At 45.2% G+C, this 18,557-nt stretch overlaps 1 protein-coding gene across 1 annotated transcript in view; it reads left to right on the top strand.

Annotated features, from left to right (window-relative positions):
• Window positions 1–18,557, top strand: part of STK10 (serine/threonine kinase 10) — a 967,310-nt gene that overhangs the window by 466,082 nt on the left and 482,671 nt on the right. Inside the window, exon 3 of the mRNA XM_069651382.1 lies at window positions 8,466–8,514. Coding sequence (XP_069507483.1) covers window positions 8,466–8,514 — 49 coding nt within the window. The remainder of the gene's footprint in view (window positions 1–8,465; window positions 8,515–18,557) is intronic.

Below are 18,557 nucleotides of genomic sequence, written 5' to 3'. Positions count from 1 at the left end.
TTCTCATCCATCTGCAAGAGGGAAGAGACACTCCAGGTTAGCGTGGAAACATCTAGAGGCACCGCATTTCACGCTTACTCACCGCATTGCTTCTTCATAACCGGAATCAATCTGTTCCTCAACTCATTAGGCATCACCAGACGGTCCCAGCGATACAATAGATCTTCCTTCATACTCAATTCTAACCTTAATTCCCACAAAGCCCTCTCTTCGCCACTCAACAATCTCTTCTCAGGCCATCCATCCCGTACAAAACCAACAACACGTTTCCACATCTCATCGCACTCGAGCCCTAACCCACTCATATATTGTTATCACCCCTTCACGAGTGACATATACCATGTGTGCACCGACATCACCTAGACTATCCAACACACTTTCATCGTCGTATTCCTTAACCTCGACACATGATCAGATCGCTCATTCACCTTTCCCGGGATCACTTCGATCTTGAACTTATGACATTGCAATCTAATCGCCCAACAGGCAACCCTCCTTGATACTCTGTCTAGAGCTTTTGTTTCAAAAATCGCTTTCAGCGGTTTATGGTCGGTCCGTAAAATTAATTCCTTACCCCACAAAAAATTCTTCAGTTTTTCGATGCCCCAGTGGCAAGCCACAGCTTCCTTCTCAAGAGCAGAATAATTCTGTTCAGCCCCTCTTAACATCCTAGAAGCATGTGTCACCACCACCACCTCATTTCCATGCATCCCCACCTGTGATAGAACAACACCTATGCCTGATTCACTGGCATCAACCGCCAGAATGGTTTTCTTGTGAGTATCGAACATGGCCAAAGCCTTTTGACAAGTCAATTTTCTGCTTTATACCCTGGAACTCATTCTCACATTCCGCATCCCAATTGAACTCCACTCCTTTCTTCAGTAAGCCCCCTCATCCTACACACACCATCCACAAAATGTTCAACAAACCTATGATAGAACTCTATCGATCCAAGAAAAGATCTCAGCTCAGGTTTGTCCTGTGGAGACCGTATTTTCAATATCCCCTTCACCAAATCCTTTTTTGGCTTAGTACACTCTTCCGAAATTTCATGGCCTAAATACTCAACAACCTTGGTTGAAAAAACACATTTCTCTGCACGAAGGGCTATCCCTCGTTCCTTAAAAATCTTCAACACCCTCTCTACATTCTTTTCAAGATCACTCTCACTCTCACCGCATATCAGCACGTCATCTTGGAAACACCATACGTTCTTCACCCCTTTCAGAATTTTGTCCATCTCTTTTTGGAAAACAGATGACGCCGACATTAGACCAAACGGTATGTGCCGAAATTGAAAGATACCTTTGTGCGTAATAAAATCTGTGAGTGTCCTAGATGCCTGATCCAACTCAACCTGGTGGTAAGCGCTAGCCATATCAAACTTAGTAAAAAATGTCTCAGTCCCAATATAACTCAGTAATTCCCCCATGTTGGGTAGGGGATGTCGATCAGTAACTACAGTTGTTCAGCCCTCTCAGACCCACACATACCCTTAACTCACCACACGGCTTTTTTACAATCACTAACGGCGAGACCCATTCTACACCCTTTGCTGGTTCAATAATTCCTGTTCTCTTCAATTTCTCGAGCTCTTCTTGAACAGCATTCGGCATAGACTAAGGCACCCAACGTAACTTGGCACAAATAGGTACACTACCCTTCTTCAGCACTATCTTGTGTACCATCCCTTTGACACAAACCACACTTTTAGTAGAAACCTCAGGGAATTCTTCAATCAAGTTCACCTTACCTCCCACATGCAGGACTTGTTCCTCCATTTTGGGATCCAACCGTATAGTAAGACCTCTTTGCTCTATCCAACCCAGAAGCATCTCACCCCGCTTGGTGACATACACCTTTCCTTGGGTTTTCCTACCCTTAAATTCAAAACGTACTACACAACACCCAATCACATCAATCTTGCTACAATTGTACCCTCCAGGCCTTTTGTCTGATGGAATCAGATCCTCGACCCTCCCTCCCTATGACATTCTCATACACACTTGTGACATTAGCGCAATTTTCAAGCCAGAGTTAGCCATCATCCTTACTAAATGACCATTCACCCCAATCCACGCAAAGGGATGTGCACAATCATCCTCCCCCTCACACTTCACCATGTTAACAGTGACAACTTCAACCTTCCCATCATCATCCTCTTCAGACGAGGCCCTGCTACCTTCCCCACCATACATCACCTTCCTACCATCACCAATGGTGTAATTTTTACAACTCCTCTCAACATGACCCCATCTCCTACACCTACCACACAAAGACTTCCTCCCTGGACAGATGGGAAAGGTCGACAAATGTCTGGGACTGCCACAACGAAAGCATATATGGTCTTCCTGTTTCGGCCCCTTAAATTCACTTCCCTTTGGGACATAGGAACCCCAACTCCTGCCTTCTCAGGGCAACCATCGGGGTCTCTCCCACCCTTATCTTTTTGTCGTCTTCTTATAATTTACGAACATCTCTTTTGATCACCCACTCTCAAAACCTCAGTAACAGGAAGCTTTGCTTCTTTGACTGATAATTTGGCAACACATTGCAAGGTATGTTCTACCCTTTTTGCTATATTATTAACCTCTTCAAGATCAGGGTCGTCTTTTAACCATATTTCTTCATGAATCCTATCATTTGAGCAATGCAGTATAAATTGATCTCGAATATGTTTTACAATTTAAGAGATAAATGTCTTAAGGCTGTGACAAACTCCTCAACCGTTTCAACTTCTTGCTGCACCCTCATACCAAAAATGATAACATTCGAGGACAGTACAGATCTTTGCTTCAATGTGCCTATCTAGCTTCAATATAGCAACATCAAAATCGTTAATACCACTTTCCACATCTAGTTCAGCAATGTCTGGTAGCGTGTCAAAAATCCTCTGACCTTCATAGCCTATGAAGTGCATCAGCATTGATAGTTTACGTTCCACTGACATACCATTACCGCAAGCAGCTTTCATGTAGTGGAGAAAACCTTTCTTCCATGGACCCCATTTAATCTTGGGTTGGCCAGGAGTAGGCATGAACATTTGTGGGTCTGGCACACCAGCCATTGCCATATTGCTTGGGTAGACCAGTCACAAGACCCTATAACCGTCGCTGCCTCGGGGGTGTGATACCCAAGCAGTATCGCACTTATAATATATCCTCCCCAGTTAACACATTTCCATACTTGATGAAGGCGGAAACAAAGAGCAAGAGTAGAAACAAAACTAAAGAAATACAAAGCCCACTGTGCACAGACCACTGGCCCGACTGCGAAAGAAAAAAAAACAGTACAAACACATTTCTTGGCAATTACGAAGTGACCATTCCTTGCCTGCTAGAGGCTATCCAGAACACCGGAGATGTCGCAAAGTCGCTTTCCCAAGTGGGCCCTGGGCGATAGCATTCCACAACTTTTTGCCGTTCCAAGACGAGATTCAGCTGTACGTAGTCCCCACGTGACAGGTGGTGTCTGCGGTTCACATAGGATCATGTGGCCGTGGCTTCCAAGCTCTGCAGCGTCAAGTGATTGCGGTCTCCGAACGAAGAGCGCGGACGTTTTGAACAAATCACTGGTAAGGCTACACAGCGATTTAAAAGTAATTTGTTCGCCGGAATGGAGCAAAACCAACCACCTCGATACTGCTCCGCTTCAACAGCGGTGAAGCAGGGGTACAGTGATGCGGGCACATCTGACACTCCCCCGGGGTTGCGTCACAAGCGATGGTGAAGGAATCATTCAAAGACGCTCCCGCACCAAGCGCTCTCGTCCCATTTATGCATCCAAATGTTGCATGCAAACCTCAGCGGCGTGGGAAAGCTGGGTTCACAGCTCGCATGTACATGTTTACCAATATTGCCAGCAATCCTTAGGTATGCCCACAATCCTTGTGCAAGACTGGATGCACAGCCCATAAATCAAATTCCTCAAGGTCAGGGGTCTTTGGGTTCCTCCTCGCCAATGTAAGAGAAGCAACTAAGACTGGTTGAGTTCAATTATCTATATTAGTTGGAGTAGCACACATAAGACCCTCAACCTTCCTCCTCAGCTTCCCAAGTCAACTGTCTCCCTTCAACAATAAATATTCCTAGGTGGAACTACACTACATCATTCTCCTACAGCATTCTAAGCATCTCTGCAAGAGCTCTACACAACAGGCAGCACTGGTTTAAAGCCAGGGAGGGGACAGAAAATGGGTCCTTTTTTGAAGTGCTATTGGGTAGGACTGGCTCTGGCTTTCACCCCGGTAGGCCTCCCACCCCAGGCTGGGAAGGTTTCTATCCACTTGTAACAAGGTCAGGTTAGTGAACTTGTTGCACTGCTTACTCAGAGCTAACCCTGATCTCCTATTGTAACGGGAGGCACATTTACCCAGAGTTGTACCTAGCTCAAGTACAACAATGAGAATTTGCATATCTACTTTGGTACACGTTTACAGCATCCATATTCAATGTCGAATACATCAAAGCAACTACGCACACACATGCACACATGTCTAGAAAAAGAGGTCAGTGGAAATCGAAAAAAGGGGACGCGGTTAAAAAAAGCAAAATATCCACTGTGATGAAATGCACTAAAAAGAAAGATCTCTGAGGAAAAAGACATAGGGGGTCATTACAAGGTTGGAGGTAGCCATGCTGCTATTTGCGGCATGGCTACCCCCACACCGCATACCGCGTCCGGGTTCCCTGAATCGGGGAAATACCGGGCCATTCCAACCTTGGAGGACCCGGTATTTCCCCATTCAGGTATCACATCCCTATTCCCATTCGAGCCCCCATAGGGCTCAATGAGAATGGGGACCATGCTAACAACGGACCAGTTAACGGGCCCATTGTTAGCATGCTGGTCCTTTAGTGGGTCCCGCTAAGGGAACCTGGTAAAACCAGGTGTGCTTTAGCAGGACCCGCTAAAGGACCTCGTAATGCGGCGATAAGGGGTTGACGGCTCTGGCAGCTTTACCGGCACTGTTAACCCTTTACCGCCAACCTTGTAATGACCCGCATAGAGTAGTCCCATCCTTTTGAAGTTTGCCTGGGGGCACCTTGACCATGAACCTCTAAAGAAACAATCTAGAGCCAAGCTGGAGCCCACTTACTGCAGTCTCACCCTACCACACACCTGGTATAAAACCTGAGCTCATGCCCCTCCTCCTGGAAGTGGGTGCCCCAATACTGGAATGTGCCTTCCTTGCCCGAGGACTAGGCAAGAAATTCTCCCTCCACTACAGGTTCTGTCAAAAGCCCACTCGATGTCCCAGGGATAGAATATTCCTCTGCTTCTGTACAAAACTGTCTAGTACCGCCACAAAGCACAAGTGTGTACTCAGAAGTCTCGCAGTGAAAGTCTCCTGGGAACTCATTATGATACTGCCAGGTCCATAGGTTGCTTTCCTCGAAGGTGCCACCATTGCACCAGAGGACCTCTGCACTTATCCTAGACAAACCACATTCTTGCTCTGATTTTATGTAGTAATCCAGTCATTTTATTACAATTTACTACTTCTCAGCACAAAGTCTTTGTAAAACTCCACCCTCGTAAACACCCATTAAAAATGTTACTTATGCCACTTATAAGTTTGCTTTATTCATTTTTCCGGGGCATAATGACTCCACTACAGTGGGTGCATTGATAGTCCTACACATGCCAACTGTTCTTAATATCTTTCAGAAGGGAATAGGCCAACATGAGTGTTTCTGGTACAAGCGTAGTTTAAGAGTCTACTTCTCCTTGAAGATGCACACATCTGTATCGAAAACCCAGCCAATGATAAATTCTCTCTTTAGTCTTATCAAATTGAGGCAGCCGTTTATCACCCCAACATGGTCTTTCCTTGTAGAAATACACAAGAGTCGATGTGCTCTGTTCTGCAGATACAACTTTTGAAAGGTACAGTGCATTGTGCGAATTATTTTGTGAGAAGGTCCTTGGCATCCAGAACAATTTCCAATTTTTCATTGCTTTTCTTAGTTCTCCTCAATACCACCCTTTCTTGGAGTGTTTTTGAGACTTTCTTTCCCTGGAATGTGCCTGAAATTAGAGGTCACACAAAGCCTTTTTATGCAGTTGATATTTTACTATCTCAACCTAAAGCTTTTTTAATAACCCGAGAGAAAAGTAAACCATTTGTTAGCACGCCATAAATATATGTAGCAGCTCCACCAAAATCAATCCATAGACTTTTACCTCCAGTTCAGAGCAACAGGGCAAAGCACCCTGGGTTTGCAGCGTTTACAATACAACGTGAATGTTTTCTCCATATACAGTATGTCTTTGCGCCACAGGGCATTACTTTTATACACAGCTTTATTACCTTGACCGCTATCTGGGATGAGACAAATCATACATGTTTCACTTTTAGGCCATTGTCAATGTACTGTAATTGACATTGTTGTGATTGGACTCTGTTTACCAAACACAATCAGTATTAGGTTGGGTTTAAAAATGCATAGGAGAAAAACGCCCTTCTGCCGAGTAATTAATATCAGAGTAAAATGAGCAATTTCAGTTAACAAGCCTCACATGTCACAAACCTTCCCTGGAAGTTCACCTCTATTTAAGAAGCCAAGAGTAAAGCAATAAGGGTTTGCAGCCAATTTAAGAAACGCTTGCAGTTTTGCTCCATGTGAGGTTAATGTAGGGCAGCACTATTTTATCTATTTTATACATGGCTTTGAGCCCTTCCGGTAGACTGCTCAGCATGTGGTGCGAATTGATAAATGGCTCCCTAGCTCAGGGAGTCTTTCGCCAAGTCTTGTAGTTTTACCATATCATGCTACTATAAATAAAAGCTGAATTTAATCCCACTTAATGTCAGGGATGCTCACGTCTTGGTCCCCTATCTGGCTTTCATGCTGGCCGCGGCGGGAACACTGCAGGTACCACATGATTATTATAGGGTTTTGGATTGTAGAGGGGGGGGGATCTTATTGTTCAGTTTTGCTGGATCTTTTGACAGCGTTTGATAGAGTAGACCAAAGGATACTGCTTACCATCTGCGATAACTGAATGGGGCCTTACAGGGGGAAGGTGCCTGCTTGTCTCTCCTCCTTCCTGGCCATTCATTCTCAGTTGGACAGGTAGGGGAATCCCAGCAGTGAGCTGCAAAGTAGAAACTAACTTCACTTAGCGCCTGGGTCTACAGCTTGCGTGTTACCAGATGTTTTGCACTGCGACTCTCATGATGCCGCAGCATTGACTGTACTGGCTAAGGCTGGTGGGAGAAGTAGTCCGAAATATATGGCCCCCCAAAGGTTGCAGACGCCCTGATTTAGAGTATCGAAGTATGATGAAGTTACTACCTTTCTGAGCTTTTAGCTCTGCTGCAGTCTCCATCTGGATCCCGCTTCAGAATGAGTGAAGAACTTTTCTAGCTTTAGGAAAAACTAAAAGCCATGTTTATGGGTATCAATTGGGCAGTTCTTTTGTCCCTCTTGTCTTTTTTGATTTTTGCTCACTGGTCCAGAGGTGATCACATAGCAGGGGTGGTTTCCTAATCTTTTTTTTATTGTACATTGTATATTGTATCTGTATGTTCTTGTGTAAAAACAAATATTTAAATTTTTTATGGACGTTGGTCGCTCTGTTGCAGCTAGTGTTTTGCTTGATCTAAACAATTAAAAACAAATAAGAACAATGAGTTATTACCATGATCGCGCTTTGTTGGCTATGAGCTGGCTTTAGAAACGGATTAGCACAAAAGGAGGGTTAACATTGGGCTAGCACCAGAGGAGCAATGCTCCTAGTGTTTTTCATTTCTCCACTTTTATGGCATACGAAGACCAAGTCCAGGGCCATTGTTGGCAGTGCAGGCACTTTACTTGGTTCCATGTTATAATGTTGCCACAAAAATCTCGCCTTTTTTGTGGCAACATTATTGCATGGAACATGCGGGGGACACCCCCGCAACCCCCAAACTTTATTTATTTTTTTTTAAAAAAAAAACATTTGGTTTTTTTTGCCCCTGTTCCCATATATATGGTCACCTAAATAATATCGGCACGACATTTTCGCGGCAATATTATTTATGGCGACCATATATATGGCGATATTATTACCTGATACCCTTTACTTCTCATATAGAATGCATTCTTAGAAGTGGTAACGCTCTATTAGGGCAAGGTTTCATTCTTGAAGGTATAAGCTCAATCCTGAGAGTGGAGGAAAATATTTTGCTTCTGACAATTACAGCATGTCTCTCTAGTAAAACCTCTCCTGCTGTGGCCTTTCCTTCTCAGAACTTGTAACCTAATACCCACATTCTAAGCCGTCAGAAAATGACAAGCGGTGGCCATAATGTCAGTGGTGCCATGAGTAAAGCTAGAGAATGCTGTGCATTTAACTAAAAGATTAAAAGACCTGTCTTTCAAGGAGATCATTAATGTTGGCAGTGTGATGATAGCTTTACAGTATTGCTCAATAAACTCCTTGTTTACTATCCTGTCCTTTTCCCTACATTTTAGATCATGATTGAGTTTTGCCCTGGCGGCGCCGTGGATGCGGTCATGCTTGGTAAGTTGTCTAGCCTACTTCTGTGAATACTTGAACACTCAGCACGATTGCTTGACTTGGTGCTTTTCCAGTAAATAAAATCTGACTCTGGGCTTCTCCCTTGCAGACACCTGACGTGTACCTATCGGCTACTTTTTTTCATCTCACTTATTTGCTAATTGCCTGCATCTTCTCTCTTGAAATATTGTTAGAAACTGGTGCCAGTTTTATTTTTAGAATGTATTCACACTTAAACTGTGCCTTTTCTCTGTTCCTTTCCTTACGAAGGCCTTCAAATCAATTCAAAAATGGGTTATAACTTGAGCACTTTTCTTCACAATGAATGTACTCTGCTTTATTTATTTATTTATTTATTTATATATTTATAACGCGCCGGAGCCCGCAAGCATCAGGGCGCGACAAGCACACGAGAGGACAGATCACAGGACAACATAAAAAAGAGGGGACGGGGGACTCAAGGGAGTCCATGCTGAGTATGTAACGAATTACCGAAAAAGTAACGTTTTCAGCTGTTTCCTAAATGGCAAGTACCTACTTTCACATCTGAGATTGTCAGGCAGCTCGTTCCAGAGCGCTATAGCTTTGGTAGGGAAAGCTCTCCCGAGTCCATTAGCTTTGACTTTAGTGTGGCTAACTTTAAGTAGCCCTTTTTTTGCTGATCTAAGACAACGGCTTGGTTCGTACCAGCGAAATTCCTTCACCAGGTATGTGGGGGCCGTGCCATAAAGACAGCGGTGGACCAGTGTCAAGGATTTAAATTTGATGCGCTCCTCAATGGCGAGCCAGTGAAGGCCTATGCGTTCTTGGGTAATATGCTCACGCTTGGACTTCCCGGTGATGGTTCTAACAGCATTGTTTTGAATTATTTGGCATTGTTTAATGCAAGAGTTACTTGAACCGAGCATCAGCGCATTCCCGTAATCAAGTCGGGACATAATCGTGGCTCTAGCGATAGTGGCGCAATTTGTGGCGTTAAGATACGGCCTAATACGGTGAAGTAGTCTCTGATAATATTGACAGTTTTTTTTGAGAAAGGTGACCTGAGCATCTGCTCCTAGTGAGGATTGCAGGTATATGCCAAGTGTTTTCACCTTACTAGAGACCGGGATGTTAGAGTCCTTGATAATAAAAGATGAGTAGGCTGGGCCTAGATTGGATAGGGCTTTTGAAGATCCGAATGTCATAAGTTCAGTTTTTGAACTATTCAGGCACATCCAGTGGGCTTTCATCCAGCTTTCTATAGTGTTATAGATTGCTGATAGTCTATTGTTGTCTGTGGTGTGGTCTCCGCTGAGTTCTATAATCAGTTGGGTATCGTCTGCGAAGTTGGTAAAGTAAATACCCAACTGTGAGAGGACGGCGCAGAGGCAACGGATATAAAGATTAAATAAGAGAGGGGAGAAACTCGCACCCTGTGGGACACCACAATCCACTGGGTTCGTGCCAGAGGAATGGCCACCCCATGTGATTTTGGATTTTCTGTCACTCAAAAAAGAGGATATCCAATTGATAGCTTCCTCAGCACAGTTGCCTGCTTTTCCCAGGGCCTCACGGAGCTTCCCATGGTCTAATAGGTCGAAAGCCGCCGAGAGGTCCAAAAGAACAAGCAGGCCGGCCTTGCCTCCATCCAGAATTTCTAGCATCTTGGATTGAAGGTCAAGTAATGCTGATTCCGTGCTATGTGCACTTCTGAATCCTGACTGCTGGGGATGTAACAGGTCATGCTTGTCCACATACTCCTGTAGTTGATGGGTGGCCACTTTATCGAGTACTTTCAACAAAAAGTTGCAGTTCGTGATAGGGCGGAGATTGGCTGGATTTTGCTGGTCCAGGCCAGGTTTTTTAACCAATGGTGTCACTGTGACTGTTTTTAGGCTGATGGGGACGGTCTGGTCTCTAAAAGACGAGTTTGTCATACGGCAGAGAAAGGGTGAAAAAACGTCTTTGTTATCTAGGATGAACTTGGGGGGCAGTATGTTTTCAGGGCATGACGTACAATTCATGTTAGAGAGAGTCTCCGCCATGATTTCTGGTGTTATTGGTGTGAAATGGAATTTGAATACTTTAATCTCAGGATCAGTTTTGATGTGAGTCAAAGGAATGTTAGTGGTGTTGCAGTTTAAGATAGTGTCTCTAGCTTTTAGGATCTTTTGAGAAAAAGCAGTTTGGACCTTTTCGCAGTCCAGCAGAGATGGCTGGAAAGGAGGGGTGAGAGTGGGTGGCTTTTCGAAGGTTTTTAAGATTTGAAACAACTTTCCCGTAGAGTTGGATGCACCTGAGATTTGCTCGTTGTAATGGTTTTTCTTTGTTTCTTTAATTTTATTTCTATACTGAGTGTCCAATTTCTTCCATGTGTCTTTATTGAGTGCTGTAGGGTTTTTGAGCCACTGTCTTTCAAGTTTCCTTTTGATAGTCTTTAAGGTGGCTAGTTCCGTGGTGTACCAACTTTGGTGGTTGAGATTGGGACGCACTAGTTTGTTTTTCAATGGGGCATTCTTGTCTAGGAGATCTTGAAAGTAGTTGTTATAGGTGGTGATGATGGTGTCGCAGGGGTCATTGTCTGTGGTGTTATCCATGATGTGTGAGATCCCCCTTGAAAGCATTTCTGGCGTGATTTTCTTGAGGTTTCTGCTCTGGGTAATTTTGGGTAAATTGTCGGAATAGGTTTTTCTGGAAGGCAAGAATAGTGTGGCTTCGATTTTGTAATGATCGCTCCAGATACAGGGTTGTGTGTTAGTTACAATGAGGTCTACGTTGTTGGAAACAATCCAATCAAGTTGGTTGTTGGAACCGATAGTGGGAACATTGTTAGCAATCGAATAGCTAATGTTAGAAAGATTTTTTTCTAGGCTAATAGCCTCTTTGTCGGTGGGGTTTCCCCTCCATCTATTGAGGTCACCCAGGAGGAGTGTGCCTGTATTCTTTCCTTTAAGGTTGTTGAGAATATGGCAGAGATCGTCGTTAAAGTCTGATATGAGTGATGGAGGTCTATAAATGACGATGAAGTTGATGCTGTTGTTTTGAGAGGGGGCGAATTTGAGGTGGAGAACTTCGCATCCCGGGCATTGAATGGGCGAGGAGAAAAGGTGTATGTCTTGTCTGACTATTATGGCGACTCCGCCTCCCTTTCCTATTGTTCTATTTTCAAAGTGGATGATGTAATTAGTAGGGACAGCTATGCTAATGGTAGGACCGGTAGGTTCTTGTAGCCAGGTCTCGGTAAGGAAGAGGATATCTAAACTTTCTTCGAGAATATAATCATGAACATTTTGTGCATGTTTGTTTAAATACAAGTGTACCCTAAAGCCAGTTGCTTCTCCTTCCCTGTGCCCTACGATAGGTTCTAGTCTAACAAGACTTGCTGCTGACCTAGGATCCTACTCCAAAACTTTAATTCAATAGACCCACCTTTCCCCAACAGCTTTCTAAATGGAATCGGTATTAGCGTCAGCTAGACCTAGTATCATTATCTACACCTAGTAGCATCACCTCAGCCCTTTTCCCGCCGGTGGGCCCTGATTCCTGCCTATTATCATATACTTCTTAGAGAAGTGCATTCTCTTTGACTTCAGGGAAGGTATTTCGAGTGGTGTGTCTTTCCCATGTCTGCTGCACCTGAGCTAACAAATTGGTAGATCTGAGAAAATTAGATGGATCATTTTTTCAAGCATAGTTTATTTTTTACTGATAGCTCGGACATCTTCAGGATGTGCTGATATTTAAATCACTCAAACTATTTTTTAGCTCCTTAACTGTTTCTATGATGTAGCCCCTACTCTCACTGCTCTTTGCTGTTACTTTTCACAGCACATTACTCCTCCCGAGATTGTATCTGTCCTGCACATTTTTGTAGCTGCACCAACCTGAAGCTACTTCCTGGGGATTTGTGACTGTACAATGAATTTAGATCCAGCCGGAGACATGCAAATCATGCCTTTTCCACCATACCACCACTTCCTTTCATGAGTCCAGCAGCCACTTTCCCCACTTGCCCATGTGTTCACTCCATCAGAGCTTTTCATGACCGGGGTTGGATATGATGGCATTGCTAGAAATTCCAATCCCACAAGATGGAGTTCTCTCAGGAGTGCTAACCCTTACATCATAGGAGCTCACAGGTCTTTTTCTTCAAAAGGACGTGCTTGCTGAAGCCAGTAAGGTCTGGGGAAAAACCGAATTCGGGCAGCATATAAATAGAAAGATCGGCGCTCGCTGTAAGCTCTACGCATTAGAGGGCATACCCTTGCCTAGCTGCCCGCTTCCTTCAACGGTAGTAGCAGCAGCTACACTCTAGGCTAAGCCTTCTTCGACCTCCTCTGTGGCTGCCTCACAGGTCCTATCCAAGGAGGACAAACTTCTGGATGGCAAACTTTCCAATGCAGGAGCTTTCGGAGTTTCAAGATTGTATCCAACAAGACAGGCTGGAAAATTTTAAAGAGGGACTTTCTGGCTCAGGACCTTCTGGAGTCCCATCTTGTGGACACGTCTGCTCGTGGCCTTATGGACAGAATCAATATTTTCTGCCAGGCGTGGTTTCATGCTACAAAGTTCTCAAAGGAGGTTCAAGACAAAGTACTGAACCGTCCCTTTAAAGGGAAAGAGCTTTTCCACTCCTCGACTGACGAGGAACTTAACAAGACAAAAGCAACCACATTGACTGCTAAATCTTTGTCAGTCCCAGCAAAGAAGACTGCAGCTAAAGCAACCTATGCACATAGGTCAGAGACTCAAACAAGATCCTTTTCAGGTTTTAGAGGTTTCCAGGAGAGTCGAGTATGCCAAGCAGAAGGCCCCTCTGGTGGACCTCGATGCAAACGGCAGACCGAGTGGCCGTTTTTTCTCTCGGTCCTCAATCTCCTCCTCTGCAACGGGAGCTCTTGCCCCCGATAAATCATCCAAATTATTCAGTCACACAAGACTCTGGTGGAGGACGTATATCGTCTCATCTTTTTTTTTTTTGTCCATCGCCCGAGCGGGCTACTGGCTCCCCCTTCCTCATACCCCACCATCTCATCCTCCTCTTGATCAGACTGGGTCTCCCTCCCTCAGAGCCGAGGTACAAAAACTCTTGAACCTCAGGGCAGTTGAACCTATTCCCTTGAGGGAGCAAGGAGAGCGTTATTAGTCCCGTCTGTTTACAGTGCCCAAAACAGGCCGGCCTGCGCACTATGCTAGACCTCTCCAGCTTCAACCTTTTCCTTCCCCAAGAGAAATTCAAGATCATCAGGCCCAACCAGATATGTTCCTCTCTCCGGAAAGGCGATTGGCTCAGTGTTGTTGATCTCCAGGATGCTTATGTCACATCCTAATTTGGGCCCCACATCAGTAATACCTTTGGTTTTCCATGGGAATGGAACATTTCCAATATCGAGTGCTACCGTTTGGTCTCGGCTCAGCACTGCATGTCTTTACGGCGATCGTGGCGGTCATCACTGCGTTCCTCAGGCTGCAGGGAGTTCATGTCTTTCCATATTATGACGACTGGCTCCTGCAAAGCCCTTGTCCCCAAACTGTTGCAGTCAATCTTCAGTCTCTTCTCCAGCTCCTGTTCCAACTGGGTCTGTCGGTAAACTGGGAGAAATAGTCTATGACTGTGGCTCAGGACCTTATATTCCTAGGTTTCCATTGGGATACTATCGGTGCCAGAGTTTTCTTAACAGGGGACAGGATAGTGGATTGTCGATAGTTGCAGGAGGAAATTTACCCTGCCCTTTTCAGAGGAAAGCCGCTACTTTTGCGAGCCCTCGAGAATAAGAAACATAAGACAGGGAATTAAAGCTGAAGTAAGGTGCATTGTGTCTCGAAGATACCTGGGGCTCTCCCGCATCGATAGCAGAGGCGGGGAGGATCGATTGTCGCAGTGATACTGTCCTTGGCTCCCACAACAAAGCAAGACCAGTAAAGTCAGCACAGCCGGTGAGTCGGAGGGACTGATAGCAGACCGGTCTGTGTTAGAACCAAGGTTGCAAGCAGCAACATTGTATAAAGAGAACGGCGTGTGAGGCGTTGGGGGTGAGCGACGTGAGTATAATTGCAACTAAAGTCTTTGAACTTTGTGATTGAACTTTGGGAGGCACCCTGAGATAGCATATACAGAGTGGTCCGGCACCATCGGCTGCTCTTTCGAAGGTCTCTGTTAGGTATCCAACTGAGAGTGTAAAAATTGTGAACTGTGAAATTGAAGTGGTCCTGCAATGGGTTAAGCCAAACCCTGTGCACATTTGAAAGTCTTTCAAAGTGAACCCAAACTGTAATTGGTCTGAGCCTGACTGAGGGGAATCCGGGGTGAACCGTGAGTCACCTGAGAAAAGCTATGCGATCTATAATTGGCCTGAACCCGACTGAGGGAGACTAATTGTGTAAAAGGGGATCTGAGCCCGACTGAGGGGGATCCAGAGTGAAGAGTGAATCGCCCTACTTGAATATTTTTAACAGAACTTTTTTTGTTTGATACGCTAGGCCCTCTGAGTCAAGAGACTTTTGATAATTTGAGAGACTTGGGCATAAAAAGCCCTGATGTTTGTAATGGAACGGTGTCCTCGTGCAGAAGAAGCCCAAGAGTGTTCTATGCTTAAGTGGAACCACCTTGTCCCATGCTGAAAACATGGGGAAGGGAGGCCAACGGACTGGACATCCTGACTTATCATTTTGTGCACACTTCTTTCTTTTCATGAACATTACCCCACGCTATTTGTAACTTAGCGGTAAGGATTGGCAATAGGTTTTTAGTATAGTCCCTTTTATTTTTTTGAGATTCCACTAGGACTGCATTATTATTTGATGGTCGTAGCTTGGTGCCATCTTAGATTTAGGTTTTAGATGGGTGTTTATCACACCCTTGATAAAGTTCAATAAACACCCTTGAATTGTGGTCACTTGTCTGTCTTACATTAATACCATGCCTTCTCTACAACACTGAGGCAGAGGGCCAGATTCGCAGAAGCGTTTTATAATGGTGCAATGCCATAGGAAAACATTCTGTGAATGAGGCCCAGAATGTCTTGTGATGATCATAATACAGACAACAGCAGATAAAAACGTGCTATAACTGCAATTTGCAAAAAGCAAAATGCATGGTCCGAAATTGATGCTTATTCCACTCTAAATGCTTTTTGGAAGTTTTTGTCTACATTGTGAATTTGAGGTGTTTAAGAATAGACTAAATCAGTGACTCAACCCCTGAAGTGTACCTGAAATAAACTTTTGAGTATACCAATTATTGTATAGAATTCCAGAAAGGCAAAAAAATACAAAAGACATCTTGAGTGCAAACCCTGGCCTTCCTATCGCAGACATCTATGTCAGCGCTTCCTCCAGAGAGGGCTTCACTGATATCATCTTCTCTGTCCCCTCTCCAGATCTATGGAACCCCCATCTCATCTCTGCTCTCTCTCCTTGCTCATCCTCTCCCATTAACAGTGGCACCAAGTGGGAAGTCCTCTTGGCCGGCTTCTCATCTTCACGTTGCTTCGATAATGTCGATCACACAGGCACTATCCTGGTTCAGGGTCCTCAACCAAACCTCCTTCTCTTTGACCGGATCCTGCCTTCTCTCATTAACTGCCTTCCTTCTCCTGCATCTCCCCCTACTACCCTCTTTTCCTCCTCTGACTGGTGCACCAAGCCACTATACCCCACCTCAGAAAACCTTCAAAGGCCGAGACCACCTCCACTAATGCCCGCTCAGCCAACAAGCACTCTGCTGACATCTGCCTCCTTCTTGAAGACATTGACCTTGACAATCTCTCTCTTACTCGGACATGGTTCAATGCCAGCACAGTCACTGCTTTTGACTCGCTTCTCCCTGACAGCTTCAAGATCATCTCCAAGCCTCGACTTCACTGCACTGGTGGAGGGTTACCTTAATCTTCCCTCAGTGGATTCCTGCTTCCTTCTTACCCACTCACCTCTACTCTTCCTTTAAGAGCCTGGTTTGCAAGTTGGTCATCTCTCCCATCTCTACCCTGACCATTTCTGCCATCTCCCGTCCTCCTGGCGCCACCACCCTGTTCCTCTCTGAATGGGCTGATTTCTGTTCTTCCTTACTTTCATCCACCTCCAACCTCCTCCTCCTGGGTGATTTCAACATCCAACTGGACTCCTCTGGCTCAGCATCCACTCTCTTCCTGCTTCCCGCTCTTTTTCCACCATGTAGCAAGCCACGCTCATCTGGTGCCTTCCTGCTTGCCGCTCTGTTTCCCTACTTAAGGAGCCCTCCACCTTCTTTTCCTTTGCAGATGGGGAGCAGGTGCAAGTGGATCTAGGTCACCTGCCCGCCCACCTGGTACCTTCCTGCCTGCTGCTCTTTGTCACCACTTAGCAAGACCCGCCCACCTGGTGCCTTCCTTCACCATCACTGTCTTGTGGCCAATGCTGGATTTGACTTTTATGGACTTCATTCATTCACGGTGCGTCACTCTTTCTCAACTCTCATGCTGGACTACCTTTGCATCTTGTACTCATGGTGGCCCTGAATCATGCTGTTCCCATCTTCATCTTGTATCCTGGCTTGCAACATTATGTGTTACTACTGACTTCTGCAATTGTATTTGCTCTCCACTCTTGCTTCTCCACTCTTTTTGACTGCTTACTCTCTTTTCTCTCCTCCTTTCTCTTCTCCCTTTTCCTATCTCGTCCCCTTACTTTCTTCTATGCACTTACTCTATCAGAATTGTCCCTGGACCTAATATGATAGCAACCTCGTCTGTTTCCTCCACCCTCCCATTACTGTTTTTTTCCTCCCCACCACCCCTCCAGCACTATCTGAAATGTCGTCAGGCCTAGTATGATAGTTGCTTGTTTTGTTCCTACCCTCCCTTTCTGCACCCCTCTCCCTCACCTTTTGTTTTTCTCCGGCTCTACCAGAAATGTCGTCAGGCCTAGTACGGTAGTCGCCTGTCTGTTTCCATTTCCTTCCCACTCTCCCCCTCCCTTCATTATTTATGTCTTAGCTCTTGCACTATCTGAAATGTCATCAGGCCGAGTACGATAGTTAATTTCACATCCTTACTGTTCATGGCCTGGAAGAATGTGGTTGTATTTTCCCTTGTTCCCTCCCTTGCCTCGAAGTGCTTTGAAAGACATTGCGTATAGGCGCTATATAAATAAACGTTCATATCATATCATACCTATGCACCTCTTTCCCTGTCCATTCTCACGCATGGTCCAATCCACTCGACTGGGCACACTCTGGACACTCTCATTCACTATGACCTCTCTCCTCCCCACCCCACCGCTAGTCGCCCCTCTCTCCTGGTCAGATCATTCTCTCCTCCCACTTGGGTCCCTTTGGCCCTCTGACCGCACCCCCTAAAGCCCTGCCAACCTCGTTCACTAATATCTAATATATGCTCTCAGCAACCTCCACTTGTCCATCACCAACACCCTTGACATTCTTGCCCCAGTTATGAGGATCCACCGGAAACCTGCCTCGAAGCTTAACACCTGGTATGACTCTGAAACGAATGTGCAGAGAAGCAGAACAAAAGTGGAATCATCCTCTGACAAACTGGCCTGCTGCCTGCGCTAAAGGCAATACAGACTATCCATCCGTGCAAAGAAAAGAGCCCACATAGAGGCACAGGTTTCCAGTGCATACAACAACATGGCTGAAATTTTCAAAATCTTTTCAAAACTTTTCAACCTTTCAGCAGTCTCCTCCTCCCCTTCTCATTCCCAGGCCCTCTGCAACGCACTGGCCACTCACCAAAACTCAGGACATCATCAGGACATCCTGAACACTGTTGTTACCCACCCTCCCAACCCATCCTATGCCCCATTGCATCCCTTGGCCCATCACTCTCCTCTTTCCTCTTTCTCCACTGTCATACATGAACAAGTTACCAGAGTTATATGCTCTACGAAGGTCTCTTCTAAACAGGTTTCCCCTTGAGCCCGGACTCCCCAGCACTTACATCCTCTGCTCTCTTCCCTGCTGCACTTGCACCTTCTGAATACTCACAAGGCATAGTAGGTTTGTTCCTTCCCCTCACTCTTTTGGCACTTTGAAACAGTATGTTACTTGCTGTATAAGCACCTAAGAA

Source organism: Ambystoma mexicanum, chromosome 3p (genome assembly GCF_040938575.1).
Source record: "Ambystoma mexicanum isolate Mex_15411 chromosome 3p, UKY_AmexF1_1, whole genome shotgun sequence".
Taxonomy (NCBI): domain Eukaryota; kingdom Metazoa; phylum Chordata; class Amphibia; order Caudata; family Ambystomatidae; genus Ambystoma; species Ambystoma mexicanum.
This window is presented reverse-complemented; position numbering and strand designations above follow the sequence as displayed.